We start from the raw sequence: 25,120 nt of genomic DNA, 5'->3' as shown, positions 1-25,120 counted from the left end.
TTGTGGTGACTTTCTTCCGCATTGTATCTTAAAAGCGAACCATGGATTTGTAAAAACATTTCTAAATTTCCTCAAGAAAAAGAAACCATCACTGTGCAACATCTAAATCTGAGGCCAGAGTGGTGAGAGAGAAAATAACCTACAGCAAGACATCACAGTCAGGGAGAAGGATTGGACGCGAGTCGGTCGCTGCTCATTTCACGTCCTTCGCCTCAGAAGATGACGCTCACAATATGTCATTGTCTGAAACAAATTAATAATCTCACACAGACAGCTTCTTGGTGCTGAGCACAATAGTGTCCCTATCTGTGTTTTATGGATAGACATCGTAAATAGGTGGAACCAGACTACTAGTCTGATTAAAGTTGTTAGTTTTCATTAGCAGTGCAATTTCAACTAATTTTTAGGTTTTTTAGAGACACGATTTTCAGCTTTCCAATTCACCAATAATAAGAGCACAAAACCCACTTACTCAGCCTGGAGGCACTTCCATGCCATGGTAAGTCTGTTCATCTTTTCTACAAAGCTGAACCATTATACCAAACCTATTTTTGCATACCTGTAGTTATTGTGTACTTTATGCTGTGTTGTTCACAATAGCTTGACAAAATGCAGGGGGAGCTCATCTTTAATTCAAGGCAGTCTTTCCCACACAGAGATAAATCCTCTTCCCACTCATGAGAGGAAGAAGGAAAAGCCTCCAAGTATTAATTTCTCTATTCGGCAATTATTTAGCCTACCTATGTCGTCTTCAATTTCAGCCAAGGATTCAATTTAATGTTTCCGTTAGGCGTTTAGCTGATGCTCTTATACCCAGAGCAACACTGAGTTGCTCGAACGGATCTCTTCCACAATGCCAGCGTTCCACCCCACAACATATGGCTGACACACACTTGTCACATCCATTTCCAAACAATCACTTCAGGTTCGCAGCAGGTCGCACCCTATTCAAGTTATCCCACCAGGGAACTTAACATTTTGTTGTATTCTGTCTTCACGGGGCAATGTGATTCTATTATGAAACCATTTTTAGCCCTCTGATTTAATTTTCTCTCCCACATTTGTCGGCACGAATATCTGTAAAAAACGTCCGTGCAAAGACACAACATGTCAGCTGAGTGCCTCGGCATCCGTCTGACATAACTTGATATAAGTCGGTGCAACAGACACTGTGCCGGTGTCATTGTAAATCTGTCTATGTTTGCTATGTATGATCAAGTTGTTATTCCTTTGTGGGGACCTAACGGCATGAAAGGCCTGGTGCTCTCTGCATGAATCATTTAGATGAAAGCCCGAGGAGGAGGGGGGGGAGGAAGGAGCATGAGGCACCTGGTGTCAACTTTAATTAGAATCCAGTTTGGTCGGCATTACCTTGACTTTAAAATCTGAGAATCCTGCAGGGGCGGCGGAGACAGTTCTCGGTTACAGGATGTGATTAGACTGGGTAATCTTGGCGATTGCTTGATACCACAGAAAACCACTGCAAAGAGGAGCTAATGGCTTTTATCTTAAGTGTTTTGTGTACATTTGTGTATATGTTCCCCTTTGCAGTTTTTTGTATGTGTATCCAGTACAGATCTAGTATTCGTAAAAGCCATACAGTTCATTTTATACACAACACTACTAATAAAAAGGCATCTTGAGCATTGATCCTCTCTCAAGCAGATAATTACCGGTGTGTGTGTGGGGATCTTTTTTTCCTCGAGAGGAGTTATTTCACACTTTACACCTTATCATTATATCCTGTTGCTTTAAGTTGCACCTTGATATTCATAGAAACAGAGCAGCGACTTCCAAGTGCAGAGAATGGAGCATGACTAGACTGCCTGAGTGTTTTGAATGAAATGTGTCTTCTGAACAAACCCATGGGAGCCTCAATTCCCAGGACGTCCCTGGTGCATCATAAAAATAAGTCAGGGCACATCACCATCACTTGTGTCTTATTTCTCACTGTTCTGCAGCTTGATGTGAGACATCAGAGCCTAAAGCGGCAGGCCAGAGAACCACACTGAAGACTGACGGAAAATTAGATGCCTGCTCGCTGCAAATATTCTGCCCATTTAGCAATCCCATGTTGGACAGGAAACATTATTTCAAAGGCTTGTTTGAATCTCAAAAGCATTTTCTTTTATTCATGCAGCCATTTTTAGCAATTTAGTGCAATGGATGATGGACAGCGTGCTGTAATTGTCATCTCTGTGAGTGAGATAGTGTGCACCTTTTTGTGTCTCACCACAGCTGATTTCACATTCTGCTGCAGCAAACTGCTTTATATTTTGGGTGCCCAGTTATGGCTCAAGAACCGATACGGGCCGCTTGTGATAACACAGCTGAGTGCATTTCAGACCCAATGAAATGTCGTACACGTCTACTTCGAGCCGATTGCCTGCATGTATCATCTCTGGTTTTTGAGTTTGGATGAAGTGTGTTTTACAGCGCCTTACAGGCGATTAGAGTCTCGATGGGGGGTAAGCCAATTGTGGGTTGCATTCATTCAATCACACACAATACAGTGGTTTTTGCAGACACACCTGTCAGAGATCTGCACTCTATTGAGTGCGCCTTTCTAGGAGCTAACAGACAACACATGCAAGGGCAGAATCATAGAAACACTGAACACGTGCCATTCAGATGCCTGCTAATTCACTATTGATCGCTAATACAGCCTCACCTGGATTTCCAGTCCAATGTCCTCCTTCCTTCTCATTACAGCTGAACATGGTTGTTTCTCCTCATTAAAGTGTCTGAGTCAAATTCACCAATTCATGTGTATGGTAGTGAATGGGGATGACAATTGCAAGTTGACTCTATTGTCATGCAAATATCCTTAGCAAGGGTTTCATTGAGCCAAAGTCTCACCACACTTCCAGGTTTGCTTCTGTTCCACTTGCTTTTGCGCTGCATTTTTGCACAGTGGGTTTCTTTCATAAGTCTTCCTAGAAAGCTGAGATTTATACTGGGTTGGGGCTTTGATTTGTGTTCTCAGCACTCCATCAGCACCCTGTGATTTTGACACATACAAGAGCACTCACAACTCAAACTTATGGGAAAAGTCAATCTGTTTACGTTTTTTTTCCGGCTGTTATACAGAAGTAAGTTTGTCAGAGATATTTTTGTGACCACACAGATTTCTTCTGTAAGCCCAGAAAAAAATATATCTTTTTCCTGAGGTCAAAACCAACTTTTAAATCCAACATTGAGTGCAATGGACTTAATGCCTGTTCATTTTCCGTAAATATGCGATTTAAACATTAGTTTTGCCACCATTTTATCTTTTGGGGCAGGAGGTGGACATTTGTGATATCAGGACAATGCATTTAAAGATGCATCCTGGAAACCTGTAAAAAATAACGTTTTGACCATTTTGGGCCAAGGACCCCCAAACTGACCCCCGACTATATATATTGTATAAAATTGTGTTTTATATTAAATGGGCCTAGTACCGTGTATACCTCTTTATTGTGCATGCAATACTAGGCTAATCAAATAATACAGAGGTTCATATGTTTTTATTTTAAACATGTGCAAGGTACAGTGAGTAGGGTGGCTGTGCCACTGCCATTTATAAACATACCTTGTCAGCTGATACCAAGTTTAACTTATTATTTTTTTTATTTTTTTTTAAATTGTCTAATCAACCAAAAATTTCGCAGACCCCCTGCAGTACCTGCAGACCCCCTGTTGAAGACCTCTGCCCTAAGGTGTAATGGTGTAGTCCTAAAAATGGAACCAGGGTTTTAAAAGACTCATGAGAGATGTCATTGTTGAATGCTAACAAATTAATCACCGGTTTCTTTTAGTTAAAATAACAATATGATCAAACGTCACTCACAGGTACAATGGCAGATACCAAATATCACATCATTTCAGAAAAAAAATGATAAAAGAAACCTCTCCAATGCATAAATAAACTGTGCAAGAGGCTATTGAAACAGAGGCGCTCTATTCCTGTTCCAAACATTGTTGACGTTGGCAGATCATTGGTCAAAAGCTGAGGCAAATGTATTTTTAAATTTAAAAGCGGATGACTACAATCACGCTTGAATATTTTTATCTCATGAATGGGAGAAGTGGTGCAATTGAATGAACAGACAAACAAATTTAAGGAAAGCTGAATATAGTGGAAAGTAATGAAACAAGCGTTGGATCCAGGAAAAACCTTTTTTTTTTCTTCTGGAATCATTTTTCCAGAAGATGGATGACGCACAGCACCAGCAGTCATCCAGAGTTCCTCCTGGAATAATTTCCAAGGTGCAGAGGCTGTGAAAGCGATGGCCAGCCTCCCACTGTGATACTGCATCAAAGTGTTGTAAATACAGGAGCGAGTCCCGATACCGCATTCATCTATGTACATGAGTGTTCATAGCTTTGTATATCTGTGTGTCCAGAGAACAAGAGTAACTACAGTTGATAACCTGGGTGTCTGGCTTAAAGATGCAAGTCTAAAGGGGATGATAATTCATTTGAGATAATTATGATCAAAGGTTTGACATTTCATGCTTATTCGCTTCCTTGCCGAGAGTAAGATTGACACCACTCTCATATCTGTTGAATATAAAGCTGTAGTTCTATTCTCCACTGCAGCATGAAATTGCAACATACATGATTTTAATAAACTCCAACCACGATTCCTTTGTGAACATACAAAAACTACAGCTCCTGTGGAAATGTATCTGCATCGTTACCGGGTCTTCTGAAAACATAACTATTGAATAAACAGCAATGTTATATCTTCTTTTTTTAAAATTGTTATCCTTAACAACATGACATACTGTGGAGTAGCAGCTGAAGTGAGCCTGAGCTTAAGTTGTCGCTAACTCCGGGGCATCACTCATGCCATGTCATACATTGACAACTGTGGATTTGAAGGCATGAAAAATGTGGCGTGTGTCCAGGTTCGTACAAGGCTGGATTTTTTTGTTAATTGCTGGTCAACATGATTTTGAATGAGATTTACCTCTGGATAAAACCTTGAAGTTCAGGTTTAACTTCGGCTCTCTATAGCCTGACCAAATATCCCCTGTAACACCACAACTTGTCATTTTTACACTTCCATTTTAGTCGGATTAAATACATGAGATATAATGTGTTAATATTAGTGAGCTTTGGAGGTGCTGATTGGCAGATTTTGTTACCTTTTGGAAAGAGCCAGGCTAGCTGTTTCCAGTTTTTATTCTAAGCTAAGCTTACTGTTTTCTGATTACAACTTCATATTTATACAGACATTATGAGAGTGGTACTAATCTTCTCATGTAGCTTTTGGTAAGAAAGGTATACCTATTGTCCAAAATGTCAAACCCAATGGTTTGGCTACTTTAGCATCAAGGTGTATTTAGATATTATGAGCGCTGGTACTGTAACTGACACCTGTGAGGGTAGTGGCAAGGATGCACTCACATCAGTTACAGGAACAGTGACTTTAATGAAATTTCAGCATATCAATCATGTACAATATCATCTTTGAATGATTTAACACAAATAAGGCATTTCAAGTATCGAAAACAACCTACTGGTATCACGTTTTTTGGTGAATCAATCAGTTTCAGGGTAGCTGACATAATACCAAGTTCGACTGGTAAAGCCATTTAAGAGGTGATCAAAGGCATACAAGTACCATACAAACAAAAATGGTAAAATGTACAGTATCAAGACACACAAGCTGTATTTGCAAAACATCTTCCTCACAATTCATCTTTTTTATCTTAACACCCACACATCCTTGAACTCATCAACATTTGGCTGTGTTGGGTTTTGTGGGTAACAAGAGGGATGGTCAAGACTGCATTCAGGGACTCGAATGATTGTTTTTCCACACCACCATAAATAAAGTTCATGTACACAAGAAAAGGACAAACACTTCTGTACAATATTTTTCCTCTTACAATATATATGTAAAAAAAGAAAAACCTGAGGGCTGTCAACTACTGTACTTGCTCATCTCGTGTCCTTTTGATGTATTCTTGTCTTGTTTGGCGCTTTGTAGTGAACGTCTGTCCTACTGATGTCTGAGGAGGGATGTTAAATGCTCTCCAGATACTAATTCAAATGCACAGACATTCACATTCCATCTCAAAGTTGGAAAGAAATGATGAAAATATATTCATTACAAGGTTATGATGAAGTTCCCCGCAGGCATCTTGGAGCGTCAGTATTTTCAGTGGCCTTGAGCAGGATGTGCTTTAAGTATTCTACATCTTTTTACACTTTAATCTGAGAAGTGTTCACAGTTCTCACAGCAACAATAGGTTCATTGTCTTTGTGATAATTGGTCCTGTGACAGTGCTGAAAAAAGAAGGAAAGACATATTTAGGATGATGTGAATATCACATTAATTATCATAAATTGTGTGTTTTCCCTCCACAAAGCTTAGCAATTAAGACAGCTGAGAGAAATGAATTAGCATACCAGCGTCCTAGTATAAATTAAGAGGCTGACCTGCAGATTAACCTTTCCACCAGAGGAGTTCCCTTGCATCCATTCCGCAAAGTGTTAATATGTTGATGTTGTGTATGGCTGAGTGTTCTGACAAGAAAAAGAAGGAAATTGAGGGGTCAGACAGTGTTGCTAACATGTCAATTTGCAGTGAAATTCAATCGCGCTAACGATGCTGCTTTGTTGATTCCACAGCGAGTGTCGCAGCGCTGCACATTTGTCTCCCACCTCTCCGCCATAACGTCGCGTTTCCCGCGGTCAAGAGAGGTTACCTTACCCTTGTGGTTTTGATCTTGTTGCCGGCGTAGCACATCCAGCCTGAGTTGTCAGGGAGCGTCTTGCATTCCTCCCCCTCCAGGCAAGGCTCCATCTCACACCACCACTTCCCAATTACTATGGATGCTACAGGCAACGAAGACAAAGAGAAATGGTGATGCAGGTGCCGTACACCCTAACAGAGTGCAAAACCCATTTGCACAACACGGCACTTTGCAGATGGATGGCCATTAGGCGGGGGTAATCATCAACTGCGTCGTGTCAAAGGTGGCAGTAGGATTGTTGGCTCTATGTGTCACATGTATGGGCTTCTGACAACTTGTTACTGTGCAAAACCATTACCCTTTACAAGGCAGTTTCTTTATTAGATGCAGTCATATGCTACATGAATGTTATGGGTGGAACTGGTGCTTTTCACAGAGTGAGTGGATTGGTAGATGTGACTGTGACTTGACTCCAATGCATGCCACATTTCTACTGTCAGGAGAGAAAATTGCCTTAAATATAGGGTAAAGTAAATGGGGTTAAGTAGACAGTAAATGGTTTGTAATGTGTGGCGAAGGAAAGGGATCTGTCAGAGCTGACATCCAGCAACCTCCTATTCCCCCTGACCGCTCTGAGATTTCAGTCATATTTGCAAAAGGATTTAAGATAAAAGCTGCAGGTGAGAGGTTTTCCTAAAGCCAAAATGTGTTTTAGTTGTGTCAGACCTCGGCACCAAGGGATTGAGTCTGTGTAGCAGACATTTGTCAAAGCATGTGTAAAACCATCATGAAATATCTACACGAACCTATGTAATCAACAGCCGCTGTCCTCTGCATCTCTTTGCTTTTTTTATTCTTCACTTCTTTACTCTTCCCCGAGGTGCGCTACATTCAGCAGTTGTGTATGACTGCTGGAGTAAAGCTTACCCCTGCAGATACCTTCTGCTGTCTGTCAGCAACAGTATTTGGTTGTGACATTATCCAAGGTAATGTTAATCTTATCTGGGACAAGGCATTGCAAGGGAGACGTAAGCTTTTATTTGAACAGATCTCTGTATCTTTACAAAAAATTTACAAAGTAGTTTTGTCAGGATTTTACTTTTTGTATACCGTGCATGTTAAGTTGAATAAAAAAAAAAAAAAAAATGGAAACCTTTCTTTTCCTGCAGTGTGACTTGCATTCAAAACCACAATTTCTTTTTTACTTGTGCCACCTCTAGACAGCATTGTATTAAAACATATTAAGCATTCTTTTTTCTTTATATGCTAAAATACTCACCGTCGACACATGAAGGTCTGTTTCTGGTGGTTCCAGCCACCTTCCCCGGCAGACAAGAACACTTGACCGTCTGAGACCGCTCCTCAATACGATTCTTATTGCAGCATCGGTGAGCCGCGATTACTTCACATGTGCCCCCCTCTGATAAGGAAAGAAAAAAAACAGACGACAAACATTTCAAGCATTTCAAGGGTGATCAACATCTGAACTCCTCACTGTGTGGACATTTGTGACCAGACATAGACTGTCATCAGTGTTTTACTCAAGTACTAGTTTTCGGTACTTGTACTTTCTATTAGGCTACTTATACTTCGTCACTACATTTTAGAAATAAATATTGTACTTTTTATTCCTAGATCAATTGTAAGGAAATCATAAGCAATTCCAAGGTTTTTCTGTTCTATATCGCTGAATGCTGAATTTCTTTGAGTTTTGGACGGCTGGTGTGACAAAACGAGACTTTAGAAGACATTGTCTTGGTTTTCTAATATTTTTTTGACCAAAATATTTGATAACGGACAGATTAATCGTTCAGCCCTGTCTCCTAAAAATTACGTTTCCATACAACGAAACATTTGCCATGGATTAAATTAATCCGACAACTGTAGTTACTGCTTACTTTTAGGATGAAAATTGACCGTGATAACTTTATAAAATGCATTAAACCAGTGGTTTCTAAGCTTTTTGGCTGTACACCCGTTGTTAAAATTGTGCGTGCTTGTGGCCCTTTGTCCTGTTTCATATGCGAGTTGTAAGCAGTTCCACCAAAGAGACAGTTCCCCTCTACATTTCTCTCATGGTTTCATTTAAATAATTGCTCACATTATCCACTATGTCACAACAAAATGAAGACTCCTTTAATTTCATTTATGTAGGATTTTGAATTGAGTAATTCTACTGGCAACAAGCTATTATTACATTACAATGCTATTACTTTTACTTAAACAATCTGCATACTTCCTCCACTACTGACTGTCATATCCATGTTTTAGGTATATTACAATACTTTTGTGCAATGTATTTTTGGGGTACCTTAACGGCATGTATCTCATGCTTAATCAAAAATAACTGTGAAACATTACACAAGTGTGCTGTAAACAAGAAAAATTGTGATTTACACTCTTTGAGCGAGCGAGACCCCTGCAGCTTGTTGAATTGATGAAGAGATGTGTGAGAGCAGGCAGAAAAAAACCCTACATCTATTCGCAGGAGGAGAGGCCTGCTTCAGGGTTATCATGAATATGAACACTGGCTCAACCATGCAATTATCGCCGAGCTACTGACTTTGCCCCGAAGGCTAAGAGGACTGGACCGAACGGACTCGACCCACCTCAACCGCTGGCCTCTCCCACCCGCTGCGCTCAGACTCTCCACATATGAGAGTTGTGCAGCAAAGGACCATCTGACAATTACACCTGTCAGCACGACACAAGATCAAGGAGGTTGAGGAGAGAAAAAGTGTAGAGAGGGGGCAAAAAGTAGCCGGTATTTTGCCTGCAAAGTGATTTGAAGTAATGTTTGACAATGAGCTGTGGGTTTGTGAAATGTGTCATGGCTGGATTTGCATATATCGCTTCACTGCATTTGAATATTTTGGTTCGTGAGGAGTTAGAAGCAGGAATGCAGCATCGTAGAAGGAAAGTCTACCGTAGTTGGAACAGCAAGTCAGTCAATGCAGCTCAGTCAATCATAATTCAATCAATATATAAATCCAGGTGGTAACATTAATTAGTGTTGTCTTCAACATTCCTTCATCAGCATTTAGAATAAGTAAACACACTTAATAAAACTCATAACATAGTTGTAAGCGGATATAAAAATATTTTCATTTGTCAATAACTATACTCCTTTATAGCTTGTTTTATCACGCATCCATAGCTGATGTATAAATGGATAATTACTGCTTCAATGCACAGTATGGCATAGTTGGAATCGTAACAAGTGATCGGTTAATTGATTAGTTAACTGAGAGAAAAACATTTTTAAACTCTTATTGCAAAATGATATTCTGTTAATCAACTAACAGATTAATAGTTTGGCCTCTAAAATAGTTTGAAAAATGTATTTATTTACTGCGTAAATGCTAAATTGGGGCTAAAATTAAGTGTTTTTGTGATCACAAGTCATGTCAAATGGGATTACAAGAGTGGGGACGCATACATTTTCAGATCGTTTTGTTACAGAGAACATTTGTTAATTAGAAACTCAGCCATAAAGTAGCTTAAAGTCAGTAAGGACAGTTGAGAAAGAGTTGAGTGTCAGTTTCTGGATATAATTGAACCATCGTGTGAGCTCATGTGGGGCTTAACCAACTGCGCCCCACTTGACCTGCTGGATAGAAGTGGGCTCGATTCACTCTGGATTCTCTAATATCTACCACATTGCATTATTTAAGAAAAGAATCATCTCCACTTATGTCCATACAACTTTTAGGAGAAGTCAGAATAAACTTGATTGCAGTTCATTCGGGATTTGTGTGTTTCTCATGCGTGGATATGCAGAATATGTGCGCTGCCTGGTTGTAAATCTGCTCTTGCTGAGTTAAATAACAAGTAATAATAAACAAAACTAGTGTCAAGGTGTTGATTGGATAAGGCGGTTTTAAGTTACAAAATTGATAACCACATTTCCATACGAGAGGAGGAAAGAATGAAGAGAGCGTGTCTTTTTCCTGCTTCTTGCCAAGTCTGTCGAGTTTTTCGGGGGTTATGATGACTTCTGGCTCTGCATTTCAGAAAACATCAACAGCCTTTGGTTTAACTGAAAAATATCCAGATCTTGTATCTGGTCTGGGAGAATGCTGCCTCCTGTCTGATGCACTCAACAAAAGGGCATGTCTGCGCAACTTTAATCGTGATGTACCAGTGGAAGCAGTGGGGCATCATTTGAAAACAACAGCCCACAGGGGTTTGTTCTTCTTAATGCATCTCCTTAATTGCGTAAGACAGCCCTAGATTTCCTCTTTGATCTATTAAAAACACTCTACGCAACAGAATTAACTTGCAATGCTTGTTGCTTGCAAACAGAGCAAATAATCGGGATACTCTATATTTGGAAATCATCACCTCCGAAGAATACATTAAAATCAAATAAAAATGCAAATCAGTGTGGTATTTCCAGCTGGCAGGTGTACTGGGTGCCTTTTTAAACAGAAGCGATGCAACACGGATGAGCATTTTTCAAGTTCACCCAGCCTGCGAGTACAGCACGCTGCATGCTCCGAGACCCCGTCTTTGCATTATGAATATTTCAGAGGGAGACGGAGAATAAACATGGCTGGAGATGAACGCTCTCATCAGGTGAAGGCTGGAACCATGCAAGGGTATAATTGTTTTCTGTATTTCCATTTCCCCCCATTATCGGAGACAAAGTCAGCCTCTCAAATGACAGCTTCAGAGTGTGAGTGTGTGAGTTTTTGTTGTCTCTCCAGCAACATTTTTGAAGGACAGGCAACAAGGGTCACACTGAAATTGTCCTCCGCGGGGTCAAGGGTCACACCAAAGCAGAGGGTCTCAACTGGAACTGCCCTGTTTTTGTTGCCACGCTCTGTGCTCCTGCCTCGTTATTTCTCTGAGCCAGGAATCAGAGGCTGTGAGCTAACAAGGTGGCCACCTTTGACATGCGCCCAACAGGCCACTGCTCATTTTCAGGCCCGAAAACGCTGAAAAAAGTCCTAACTTTGTGTTGTATTAGTGGAGGTTCTGTCGTAGTCTCTGGGATGATTTGTTAGCGGTGTGTCTTTTGTTGATCTCTCTCCTGTGCAGAGATTTCTGTTCTGGCTTTGGAAAAAAAATGTATTTTGTTTGGTCCAAATTGTCTCTTCTCGGTCTCATCTGCACTCGTCTGTCTTGGATTAAAGTCACGTGTTCGCTGACCAAGCTGACCACGGCCTTCTTCATGCATTGTACATCAGTGCCATCTTAATATTTAGCCAAATCTAATTGAATTCGAAAACACTTTGCCTTAATTGCATGTTAATTTGTTTTATGAAATGCTTATATTTACATAGTGGTGGAAAGGAGTACACAATGGGGACACTGTTGTTACTTCTGGTCGGCACTATGGCTCTCAAGTGCTCACAATCAATCGCTTGATGTGAAACTCTATGATTATGTTTGTCTAACTTGTTTGACTACTAGAGTTGACAGCTAGTTATTGAGTCAGATGATGAGAACATTTGGCAGATCTTTTATTGAGGTAAGTTATTAATTCTTGACCTTGGAAACAGCAGATAAAATGTAAAAAAAAAACACCATTGATTTATTTGTGATGTTTCTACTTTTACTTAAGGCTGAGTGCTTCTTCCTAGTCTGCATTTACCATTCAAATGATTATTCATTATTATAAGTAAGATGCATTCTGATGTAGTAATAAAAACCGTCTCACCACTTGGTCCATCCTCATCAGCAGATGGAGTCTGCTTGGTTGTGTTCACAGTGGTGGAATGTAGTTCAGAACGCAGCAGCAAGGCTTCTCACTGGTTTTAACAGACTTACAATAAGTGTATTCAACATAGGTATTCAAGAGAACTACTAGTCACCAGAAGTCAGAAGTGCATCTCCTTTTTTTTTAAACGAAGAGCATAAACCAGAGCAGCAGTGCAGAAACAAACTAATACGAATACAATAAGTGCAACAAACTAGTATGAATACATTAAGTGCTAAGTGGAAGGCTCAGGGTAGTGCTTCTTGAAGAGGTGAGTTTTCAGCCTGCCCCGAAAGATGGGCAGCGACTCTGCTGTCCTGACGTCAGTGGGGAGTTCATTCCACCACTGTGGGGCCAGGACAGAAAACAGCCGTGACCGGGTCGATCGGCCGCAGGGACCTCTGAGCGACGGGGCGACCAATCGCCCCGAGGCAGCAGAGCGACGTGGTCTGGCGGGGGTGTAGGGCTTGACCATGGCCTGGAGATAGGAAGGAGCTGTTCCTTTCACTGCAGGCTAGCACCAGAGTCTTAAACTGGATGCGAGCTCTTACAGGGAGCCAGTGTAGAGAACGGAGAAGGGAAGTTGTGTGGGAGAACTTGGGGCGATTGAACACCAGTCACCACAGACACTCGTTCAGACACAGTACAATTGCAAGGGCTTTCATCAGTGAGCCACAGGCTCAGTCACCATTGTGTTACTTCTTTCGGTGACAGATAGTGACTTGACAGACATTTATTTAAATGAAAATCTTACTTTAACTTATAGAGAATCATTTGAATTGTAAATGCAAGAAGAAGAACTCAGCCTCACGTTAAAGAAGAAACATCGCAAATAAACCTGGTGGTGAGATGAGATTCTTTTGTTAACTGCCGTTTCCAAGGTCAAGAATAAATAACTTGCCTCAATAGCAGGCCTGTCTAATGATTTTCTATCATCCGACTCTATAGCAGGCTGTCAGACTCTCCAGTCCAACTGTAGCAACTCTGGAGCTTTTTCAGTATTCGAAAAACATAATCGAGTTTCACGTCAAACGATTGATTGCCTTGTTGTAAAGGAACATGGGTTGAATGTCTGCTTGTGTATTCCAAAAATGAAAGAAATCCAAAAATATTTTGTCACATACACCATACAAATATGACACCAAAAGAAAGAAAAGCTAGTTTAAAATATATTCTGGACACATCTTGACCCCATTTTTCAGTATTTCTGGGTCTTCAATTCAAATGTATTCAATTATTTTCTATTCTTTGCCGATCACAGTATGGCTCCTTTCATGTCTGCAAATCAAGATGTACCAGTGTGTTGACAGTAAATAAATTGAATAGTGAAAGTAAAAGGACTTGCGAAACATAACAAACCCTCTGACATGCTACACAACTTCTCACAGCGGGATCTGCTTTGTTCAAGTCTACCACGTGGAAATTTGTCAGAGCATTTAACTTTAATGCTATTATCTACACAAATAACAACACCTGGCAGCAGCAGTGTCTCAGATGCCGAGTGCCATCGAGCCGACGGTCTCTGGCACAATGAGTCACGCTGGAAGCCAACAACGCCGCATCAAAATCGGATGAGTTATGGACAGCAAAGCCTTGACGAAGGCAAATGCTGTCAAATCATGCATGACATGAACGCGTAGGGCCGATTCTGAATTTCTGTAGATCTGCGGTTCTGCCTGCCTAATGAATGTGAGCAGAGTTCTTGTGGGACCAGTAAATGGTTCTTCAAATGTGATGTAACAGCCATTGCACAGAGGAAAATGGTCAGTCTATCTCAATAGAAACGTCAGTATGCAATAAGTATGCAATGACTCGCTGTCTACTGTAATGAGCCCAGACTGTGTGGTTTGTCTCTGGAGATCCTGATAGCAAGTATATCGTCTGAATGGCAACACTCTCTGCCATCTGTTCCAGGCGTCCGACACTGTGTGTACATGAAAATGTAGTATATGTGCAATTTATAGAGGGATTCTGAACATTAATCATTGAAGTAAAACCTAATAATCCAAGTGAAATATGGATTTAGTGTATGACTGAAAGGATAGCTGTGAGAGCAGTCACTGTTGCACTCCATATACAAGCCAAATAGATAGCCGAAGGGACTCAATTCAATTTAATTTATTGTCTCTCTAGGGCTTTGGATTTCGGTGATTGGCAGCCAATGGCACCATTTGTACACCCTGTACTGAATATGCACACTCGGCTCACACTTCTTAGTGCCACATGACGATATAACTGATAACTGTGTGGCATCTGAATACCGGTAGCTCCCTCCAAGCTCAGAGTCCATGGCACATGTAAGTCCATGCAAACTCCTGGTCTGTGCGACCTGCGGTAATTTATTTTTAATAGCTTAAATGTAATTTACAAATGACAGCAGGTCCGGATTTCCAAACCACGGCAGTCCGTGTTTTAGACCAGCATGCCTGTCACCTTTTAATGGGAAATGCATCCAAGGTGACCCATAATAGTCTCCACTTTCTCTGTGCATGCTCTCTGCAGACATCCAAGCCAACAGGCTACAGCAGTTCTGTCGCTGACAGGAAAAGGGAGCGCCAGATTAGAGAATGTCAAATTAATGCAGATGGAAGACAGTGAGAGGTACAAAACATATGACTGCATGGTGTCAAATTGAGTGACTATTTTTACCCTTCCTTCTGTGAATACATCTGAAGCTACTGTTGTTATTCTAGACAAACGCTGGGGTGAAAGTGAGTGACATATTACTTGATAAACTGCGAGGCAAATTTGTTTTGAGGTTGAAGAAAATGCAGAGGAGTTGTGTGTTGGTGTAAACCAAACGCTTGAGCAAACTTGAGAATTCAAAATGTTTTGAGAATTAACAGCGTTTGGGGAAAAAGCTTCAGATAGCAAAGGTGTCAACACTTGATATTTTTTTCTTAACAAGCTGGATTTCTTTTTTTAATGCACGTTTGTTTGTTTTTGTTTACACGTGAGTGTGTGTGTGTGTGTGTGTGTGTGTGTGTGCGCATGTTTGTTTATGGGAGAGATTGCATGCGTTTGCTGGAGAGAATCAGAACAATTTACAAAGCATACAAAACTACTATTTGCTACCATAACAAAAAAAATCACTGTCCATGACAATGAAAGCATAGAAAGTCTTGAAATATGGCTGGGCGGTTTTGACAGCGTGTCACACAAGGAGGCCGTAAGATTGGTCCTGTGCAGTGGGCCAAAGATGGGTGATACTACTGAAATGCAAAATGACTACACACAGAGAAGAGCTGCTGTTGTTTCAAGATGCATGAAAACTGCATGGAACAGAGGAAGCAGTGAGTGGTAGGGAATGGATTTTGCATTTGCATATGAGCTTTAAAGTCTGTCCTCTCTGTTGTCACACTCAACACAGGCCCAGGACACTGCAAGTCTGGTCCTGATCAAGGGCATTAAATGCTATTTTAATTTGCACAAAAAAAATGCCATGTGGTTATTTGGCTTTTATGGTGATGTGTGGCTTGTTGAGCATGCCAGAAATTCACTGTACAACAACAATCGCACAGCAGCTTTCACGTCCATTAAACACATAAACAAAGGCACTCTATCGAAGCTATCCTCCTCTAACTCACATTCACATCTGAGCTTTTTGAAATGGAAAAATAATAATGTAAAAACACGTCTTCTGTCAGTGAGATGTCACTCATTTTTAAATGTCAAGCTGTTCCTGTCCTTCGTTCTAGCCCTTTTCCCCCAACTGGCAAATGTCCAGAACTGGTATTTCATATTTTTAGATCGCCTGTGCTGATGAAAGAGTTACATTCAGAAGGAAGAAAAGGAAAAAGAGAGAGAGTCGAGTCAGAGAACCTTTAGAGAACAGCTGCTAGTCTCTGATGTGACTGCTGGCCTTCTCACTGCCGGACAGACAATTTACGCAGCGTACCAATGTGCTTGCAACATGTAAACCGTGTATTAATGCATACTACACAGCTAAATGACCTTTCGTGCTGTATGATGTATTCTGAAAGGTCGGCTGTGACGATTATGCAACACCTGCGAGCTGATAAAGGGAGAAATTGGCGGAGAGGGTTCTACTTATTCGGTCTGATGCAACGGAGCCGGCTGTGTCACATGATCAACATTTTGATCACATCTTACTGCAGTTAAGGGAGGTATAGAACATGTGTTGCTGTACGGTGTAATATTTTCAGCACCTATAGAACACGTTTTAATTTACATTTAGCTAGATTACAAGACACAGAATCAGATCATAATATGTTCCTTTTAAAAAAGTACGACATTTACCTGCTTTTATATTGTAATTTCATCTACAGAGGCAGGACATGAAACGTTTCAGTCTATCCTGCCATTGTGTTGTTCATATTGGACAAAATATATTCCCCACTTTTGTCCCCAACTTTCACACATGCACATTCCAGTCTCTCCAGGAAAGGTAATTGGATATTTAGTGTAAATATGCCAGATGACTTATGACACACTGTGGAGATATTAGAGCAGAAAAAAAAACCTAAAATCTGCAATAGAGCCTGATAAAGCCAATATTAATTACTTTGCTTATTTCTCACACTATCCTCCCCCTTGGAACCAATTAGTAAGTTGAGATGCCTCTTTTCAGTTTAATGAGGTCTAAGTACTGATAATGAATTTCATATTCCTGCCAAGCATTTAAAATAGGCTTGTGGAATCACAAAGGCAATGAAATGATCTCTCAAGCATTTTTCCTAATCAGCAAGAAGTAATTCTTTCAATAAGAAAAAAGAAAAAAATTAGGATATAAGGTCCCCTTTTCACCACCAAATACAGAGGGTGAATTAATAGAAGTATGTTTTCTTCACACTGAGCCCATTTGGGATGGTAGGATATTAGTCACATGCAATTGCTCGAAATTTACAGACCCAATTGTAACTACTTTGTAATAAACGAGGCGTCTCACAAGTGTGTCGCCAAATCATCTAAATCTCACCACGAACGGCCAACAGTGAAGTGACAAAAACCCTTTTCATGTTCTAAAGAGCAGGGAGAGCCTGACGACTGCCACACCTTGAAAATCATCCACAAAGGGAAAAAAAGGGACAAAAACGCCCTGTGACAAACGCGTTACTACTCTCCATTTAATGTGGGTTTACAGGAAAATAGGCAGCAGAGTAGCGTTTTACCTTGGCAGGAACAATCCTCAGTACACATAAGACAAGAAGGTCTGAGCTCCCTGATATAATATTTACAAACAGTGGGGACACAAAGCTATCATTAGTTTAGCAGTAGATTTTGTTTCATGGGAAAAAATGTTGAATTAAAGAGGAGCAGTGCTCACACATGAACCCACACAGGCTTGTGCAACCACTGACTTCAGCAATTACTGTGAAGTGTGGTGATGATGGGATTCTTTCCATTGTGAGGGCTTGTTTTGATTCTCTGGCATGGGAACAAAAGATAAAAGAGCTTGGATTGATTTTTTTGTGTGTGTTATTAATCAGGAGAAATTTGAAGTGCTATCATTGTGCCGGGCACAGCGTGTACAATAGTCTGTTACCCTGTAACTTAGTGGCTTTAAGGGTGTGACTTCAAATAGGCTTAACCCAAGATTGAAATTTGACAAGAGTCCCGGTACGGTGCGATAAAGTGCTTCAGATTTGTGGTGTTCACTTTCCTGTCATTGTTTAATGAAAAGACGTTCCTTCATTAACACTCGATGACATTTTGCTTCTGCACAGGAGATGTGTTTTGCACACCTCCCAGTTGTTAAGAGAATACTGCAACGGAGGACGCATTGAGTATTAAGGTCAGGGTGTAATGCACGAGCATAAGCAAAGTATCATGCATGTATTACTGAACGGGCCTAACGGGAACGGGCTCTGAGTCCCTGGACCAGAACCTCTGTATGAAGGGACTGTAACATTTCCCATTGGAAAGTCACTCAAACTCAATGCAAAGACAGTCAGGTCTGGTCCTTTTCTACATCTGTGAAGCCACAAAGAGAAGGAAAACAGACTCCAAGAGATGTGAAACGACAAAAAAGAAAAGTACAAACACCCCAAAGTGAAGCAAAGGGCCCATTGTTTCATTACCTGTCTATGGCTGTGAGCTATTTGGACTTAAAAATAGCAGCTATTTATCAATATTATTTCCCACAATGTTTACATTTTAATTAATTACAATGAATATATAATGTACCCCTTCTTTAAAACTCTATCCCTTTTCAAAAGTTTCTACAACCCTGTTCTAATGCAGAGACACTATTCACAGTAGTGGCAGTTTAAAACCAATTACACCTAACACCATCATTACACATTTATCAATATGAAAGATTAATGTAAGATATAAACTCTGTTTAGAAGCCACTGATTTATTTATTTGTAAAGTTCTAAATGTTCTGCAGGCACAATCAGTTTCCAGAAAATGGTCTAATACGGGCAAAAACACTTATTTGGTTACACAATAGTGTCTGTAATAGCTGAGCTTTGTTTTGGACTATTTCTGGATTAAAGCAAGCTGAACGCTTTTATCAGGACTCAGGGTTTCGGAGTCAAGTATCCTTCAGCTATGTCGGCTGTCACAATAACATATTTAGAAAACTGCTGCCAACTACTAAACAAAACAGGGGTCTTAAAATCTTGCTAATGGTCCCAAGAGCATGTTATGCTTCTTCTACCCAACGGAGCAAAGTGGTTTACAAAAGATCAACTAATAATGCCGTTCTGAGGCAAAATGTGGTCTGCAGTTATTAAAAAGCAAACTCCTTTATATGCACTGATGACTTTTCTTTTTTTGGCCAGAGGCATTCATGGTGGCAGTGCTGTGACATAAATGTACCCCATAATTTCAGTTGGAACAGTATATTCCCCATTATCTGTTTGGAACAGGACATTTGGTTTATTCCAGTTCACTCTATCCTGATTCAAATAATCTTTTTAGTATAATACCCCCTACTCACAGCTTACATCCTACAAATTACAGGACTTAAAAGTCTGAGTTCCAGAATAAAAAATTGGAACAGTGGTTGACTATAGCCCAGCTCCTGTACTGCTGTTCAATGTTGATATTTTCTAACCCTGAAACGGGTCTCTTTAGAGACCTGAGGTCAATGGTGTTAAAGCCTATACTTTCTAATGGATTCAATTAAGCCATTAAGTCCCTGCTGTTTTTCAAACTATTTGTTTCTAACAATTCTCTTGTGTCAGAATGTTGAAGTTGTTGTAAAGCCTTGTTTCTATGTCGTAGCGAGGCTTTATGGATGGCAATGTCTGTTTGTCATTCTACCACTTTGATCTGGACTGAAATATCTCAACGACCATTGAATGGATTGCCAAAATATTTTGCCCTTAAGGATAAGCGGGTATAGCTAATGGATGGAATGTGCTAATGACCGCCTCAGCTCAAATTTGTGTTTAGTGCTAATTGGCAACAAAGATGGTGAACATGTTGCTGATGTTAGCATTTAGCTCAAAGCACAGCTGTGCATACAGAAAGTGCAGTCTCACAGAGCTGCTAGCATTGCTTTAGATTCTTCTTCTTCTTCTAATATATATTATCTTATACAGTAGCGTAAGGTAGATGGGCCCCAATCATCATTATGATTGGCCCTAGTGCATGCTAGTTACTTATTATTATTATTTTGAATAACCCCCACACACACAACCACTCACACACCATCGTATCTTTTGACAAATAATCTAGCCCAAAGGAGACTTGACATTGGACAATAGAGATATACATATTACCCAGCAATCATTACATATCTACATTTGACAAAATATCAAAAAAGGAAACTATTGTTTCATTCTAGTTTTTAACAGTTTATTTTAATTTTATAGTTAATGTGGAATAGGAATTCATTTTGTTGTCTCTATTGTCTTATTTACTAAAACTGGAATTACTGCCTTGCGGTTTTATGCCTCCGCCAACCTGTCAAGTTACACTTTACATCCATGTCTGTCCAAAATACCATCACTTATAATCCTTTTATCCTATAAGACATGTGTGTGAAATTGTAATAATTAGGTTCAACCCCGAGTCCAGCAGGACGTTTGTGCCAAATCTGAAGAAATTCCCTCCAGTGCGTTCCAGACATATTGCATTCACAAGAATTGACCGGATGGACAGACTACCCAAACACATAATGTCTCAGCCATGTGCCTCTCTTGGTTGCAGTGACCCACACTTTCTCAAAACACCTTTTATTGCCTGTTTTATACTGCCGTTGACTGCCTGCTGGCATCCTCACTCACACTCTTAACAGCCCCCCGGCCGGTAGGGGCCGCTAGTGATAACACAGCTGAGTGCATCGCCAACCCCCAGCCGCTACACTCTGTGCCTAGAGACCCATCGGGGTGGAAATAGTGGGTTGTATTCATTCAATCACACCATACAGCAGTGATCGTTGAAGACGCACCTGGAGAAGATCTGTACTCTAGAGAGTACACCTTTCTACAGTACTTAAATTGGACTACTTCTTTGAACAGAGGTATATTTCCAGGATGGCAATCAGAATCACTTGCCGGAGCCCGTTCTTCACTCAATACATTGTTAGAGGGCCTGCTCTCTCTGTAGTCCCCCCACCCCGACACTGTATCGAGCTGTGGACTTTGCCTGCAGTTAACACCCCTCTTATTAATGCTTAGGGATTCGAGAGAAGAAACAGCTGCTGTAGTCAGCTGGTGTAGTCTTAAGAGAAAAAGCTGGCTAATTAATTAAGCTGTGGGCCAGATGAATTAATTTTGCATATAAGCGTTGTGACCACAAACCATAGCCCCTGCACAGAATTGGCTGAAAGACCTCAATTAAACATGCTGTTTAAACAAATATCCACAAGCTTAGAGGAGCTCTCTCTTATGAATAATTCATAGTCTGAAAGAGGAAATAAATGAGAAATACTGAAATATGTAAAACCGATTTGTAGCTGTGAGCATACAGTAATAATTAGGCCACTGATTGTCCTTAGATTAATGTACTTAAATATGTATTTTTCTTTTAGGGCTAACCGAGGAAATGACATGAATAGTTTATTTCTGGTAAAATATACCAGCCTTGCCTCTCCTTACTACAGATCCAATAAAGCAAATGAAATCCACTTTGAAGGCTATAGAGGAAGTTTCTCGTGTTTTACAGAGTGGTCAGGGGTCCTTCGGCGTCTCAGTTGCATGTGTAACAACATCAGGACAAAGTGGGTTTGCAGAGCTCCAGATGTGGAGAGGCCTCCGGCTGAGGCTGCACGCCACTTCCCATTGGCACTGCAGTGGAGCAGCAATGACACTAGTGAGAGCATGGTTGAGAGGAGGTCTACGGGAGGGGTGGAGGAAGATGTATGTCAAAATAATGTGCCTCCAGGATGCATTATATAAGGCTATTATATCGTCAGTGTCTAAAACCGTGCACAGAGGACACAACCTTTGTTTGTGACAGCCCGAAAATCCATTTTTCATGTTTGTTTCATTGTGAGCTTCACCAGCGAGTGGTTTCTTTTGTTTGAGTGCATTGGAGGGAAAAAAAGCCCTGATCCTCTACTCCTCATTAAAGCTCCTGAAGGGGAGACTTGAGGGATTTAAATGGTATTTTCACTCTGGAAAGAAATACTCCATGTTCTTGAAGAAAACTGTTGAAAACATTGAAATTACATCTGTGTTGAAAAGGTAAATCTTTAAGAGGGACTGACGGGACTGAGGAGGGAGGGTAACTCAGCGGCTATAGAGGACTATCATAGTAGTGTGATGCGAGAGGAAGACAGTGAAACGGATATCACACAGAGTAAAGTATTTATGACTTAAGGCTGAATAAATTATAAGATACTGTGGATACTTACAAGTGAGTTACTTCTGCTTTTATCCCTGGTTCTGCTGCTCTGAATAGCTTATCTCGTTATGCTTGTTCACTCGCAGCTACACATTTTACAGCAACCACCGAGCGAGAGATTATCCGCACAGTGTTGAGAATAGATGACCTTCCATTTATGAACAGGTTGACCCCACAAAGCCGACTGTTGGTGGGAGTAAGCAAGGAGCAGAGCAAGGCCACCGCTGGCAGCCGCTATACTTTTTGTCTCTGTTATCACCTGTACATGATGCACTGCATCACCAATGGCAGGATTTCTTGTGGGAAATAGACTGCTGCTCCACACATTCAATGCACCTTTGTTCTCTCTGCAGCCAGTATACATTTCAGTCTTTACCAAATATCATACAAGAGCTGAGATGTTACTCCTGACAGTGTGATTTGTCACACCTGCAAAGCATATTTTCATGCTGGATTAAGTTTCAAAATCGATGCAAGTGGGACTTTATTTTTCTGTTTAGCAAGTCAATGATTTATATAAGGAGAATTCTTCTTCTGTGGTTTCCTCTGGACATGTCCAGGGGTTGAGAAATGCATGACCCCTAAAGAAACATCTCCGCCCGGCACTTTACAGACGCACAACAAACACAATATTTTCTCTTTTGTGCACAGTTCACGCTCTTTGCACCAAATAAATACAGCACCTCATGAATCATACCGCGCAGAAAGCAACACTGTCTCTACCAGGAAGGCAGAGAACAGCCGTAAGCATATCTAAGAGAATGGCAGGCAGCAATCTGTAAGTAGACCTGGGAAACCGGCTGCCTTGTCCGAATCACTGAGCACACACAAGCACCCACTCAAGGGTCATCCAGCTAATGGATTTCTGGACACATATTCTTTGCAATAAGGCTGTCAATATCTTAGTGCACGAGTGGAACAGTTGCTTATATGCTGTCAAAAGTAATTATCACTGAGAACACCTTTGGATTGAGCATTTGGATGCCGCTCATAAATCTGTAATCTTACTTTCTCGAATGCCTTTTCACACTTCAGGTGTTTTTATTTACAGCTAAAAATGTGTAGAGTTTGTGTATGTTGACAGGGTCTGAACATCAGGTCACACTTTGGCTGTTTCCAAAATATAGCTACGCGTGATTGACTTAGTTTTCGAAACAACATCCTCCAATAGATCTAAATTTCTATTGGCAAGGACAAAACTGATCCCTCTGGCCTCTGTAATCTCGATTTCCGCTGGTAATACCAGTCTCTGTGAACTTGTGGCATTTCGCTGCCTTTAATGATTGGCTCAATGGTCTGCAACCAATGGCCTTCTTGCCACCAATTCATGACCCGTCAACCCCAATCCTCCCACCAATCCAACAGGCACACGGCACACAGCACAGAACAAATGTCCCAGTGTCAGAATCAATCCAGACAGGCTTCCCATCTTCCTCTCATAAAACTGGCATCTCATTTATCCAGGAGTGAGGACTAGCCACACTATGCTAAATGGAATGACAGCGCATTTACACTTTTAGTGGCAGAGGGTCCTGAAGGATTCAAATTCTTCGCTTTGATCTTGTTTTCTCCGAAGATGTACCTGAATGCACATTTTAAATGTTAATTCCATTTCCCTTTTGTTGACATGAGACCACTTTTTAGAAGATATTTGCGAGTGTAGTTTTTCTTCTTAATTTTTTTATGTGCATACGTGAGTAATGAAATGTAGGTGTTGGAACAGAAAGTCTTCTGACTCACAATATTGAGAGTATTGAAAAGACCCCTTGCTGATATGCTTGAGGTGCACCGGCACATGGAAATAACAGACACCAAGGACCAGCACGCTCAAGCAGCCACTTCTCCCTTTGAAGTTCTGACAGCGTTCGGCTTCCTCTCCTCTGTTGAATCCTGAGATCATAATTATTTACCATAACCACGGCACGCATCCGCCTGATGAAAACAAAAGTTCGACCGCAATGATTTGGTGATATTCTATTCAGTGCAATTTCACAGGGACCACAATCGCACAGATCAAATTGAGAAGGAGCAGTGTAGCATGAATATCAACTGTAATAGCTCAAGAAGGAAAGCGCAAAGGCATTCTTTGTCTGTCTTTGTGATCTTTAGTACAGAAATTCTCATGCTATCAAGACCACATCTTAATGAAAAAATAGCCCCTGTAAAATGTGCTCGCTGAATAAGTGGTTGTTAGTCCAAGTTTACCCGATAATATATCAATGAGTGTAATAAAGTCAAGATGGAAATATAAACCCACAACAAGATCAAGTGTTGTTATTATCTCGGAGCAACCGCACCCGGGATGCAACAATAACATAACGAGGGCCGGTGGCATTTAAAGAAAACATTTGCTTCTCGTTTTGATGCTGTTAAGAGATCCGTAGAACCCACAGCAGGAGAGAAAGGACTCACCGATCATGTGGATGGTGGTTCGTCCAGGCCTCGTCCCATGATGCTGCTGGATGGTGTCGTAGAAAGTGGCCTGACCCAGCTGAATGGCAGTCACACTGACCCAGAGGCACAGACAGAGCAGCCAGGACATGACAGGACACATCTGCTGAGGACCGGCAGAGGTGGGGTCAAAGCAAAATACATCATGTTCTCAACCTATGACCTTAACCCCCCCCCCCAACAAGCACACACACACACACACACACACACACACACACACACACTTGTACACAAAATATAATATTTGTACAAGCACTCTGGTCTATAATTGGCCTTAACGCTCCTCAGTCTTTTAGTCATTGGAATTCATCATTAGCATGATTATATAAGTATGACTTCTTCACTGTTTCGTCTTCCTAGTTTGCCCTGTCTTGTCCCTGAGCCACAATGCTGCAAATGTGGAGTAATCCCTGGGGAGTTTTTCCCATGCAGCACAGATTTCCCCTGACAGGCTGACTCCCTTCAACTCCTGAGCTGTGCTCCTGCCTCAACACCTAAATCAAACTTAAAG

At 40.9% G+C, this 25,120-nt stretch overlaps 1 protein-coding gene across 1 annotated transcript; it reads right to left on the bottom strand.

Annotated features, from left to right (window-relative positions):
* Positions 1-5,402: 5,402 nt before the first annotated feature.
* Positions 5,403-24,712, bottom strand: LOC142950205 (chemokine-like protein TAFA-1). Its single transcript, XM_076092119.1, has 5 exons — positions 24,571-24,712; positions 7,972-8,112; positions 6,710-6,834; positions 6,436-6,522; positions 5,403-6,282 (listed from the first exon to the last, which is right to left on the bottom strand). The coding sequence occupies exons 1-4, from the start codon at positions 24,710-24,712 to the stop codon at positions 6,490-6,492; spliced, it is 441 nt and encodes a 146-aa protein (XP_075948234.1). The 3' UTR covers positions 5,403-6,282; positions 6,436-6,489.
* Positions 24,713-25,120: the final 408 nt, after the last annotated feature.

This window comes from Anarhichas minor, unplaced genomic scaffold (genome assembly GCF_050575085.1).
Source record: "Anarhichas minor isolate MPS153535 unplaced genomic scaffold, ASM5057508v1 ptg000003l, whole genome shotgun sequence".
Classification (NCBI taxonomy): domain Eukaryota; kingdom Metazoa; phylum Chordata; class Actinopteri; order Perciformes; family Anarhichadidae; genus Anarhichas; species Anarhichas minor.
This window is presented reverse-complemented; position numbering and strand designations above follow the sequence as displayed.

Excerpts from the sequence above, each read along its gene's own strand:
- LOC142950205 (XM_076092119.1), bottom strand. The coding sequence starts at position 24,712 with ATGTGTCCTGTCATGTCCTGGCTGCTCTGTCTGTGCCTCTGGGTCAGT. Across the intron at positions 8,113-24,570 it reads AACCACCATCCACATGATCG|AGGGGGGCACATGTGAAGTA; the intron begins GTGAGTCCTTTC and ends TTTCCTTATCAG. Across the intron at positions 6,523-6,709 it reads ACAAGATCAAAACCACAAGG|AACACTCAGCCATACACAAC; the intron begins GTAAGGTAACCT and ends TTTTCTTGTCAG.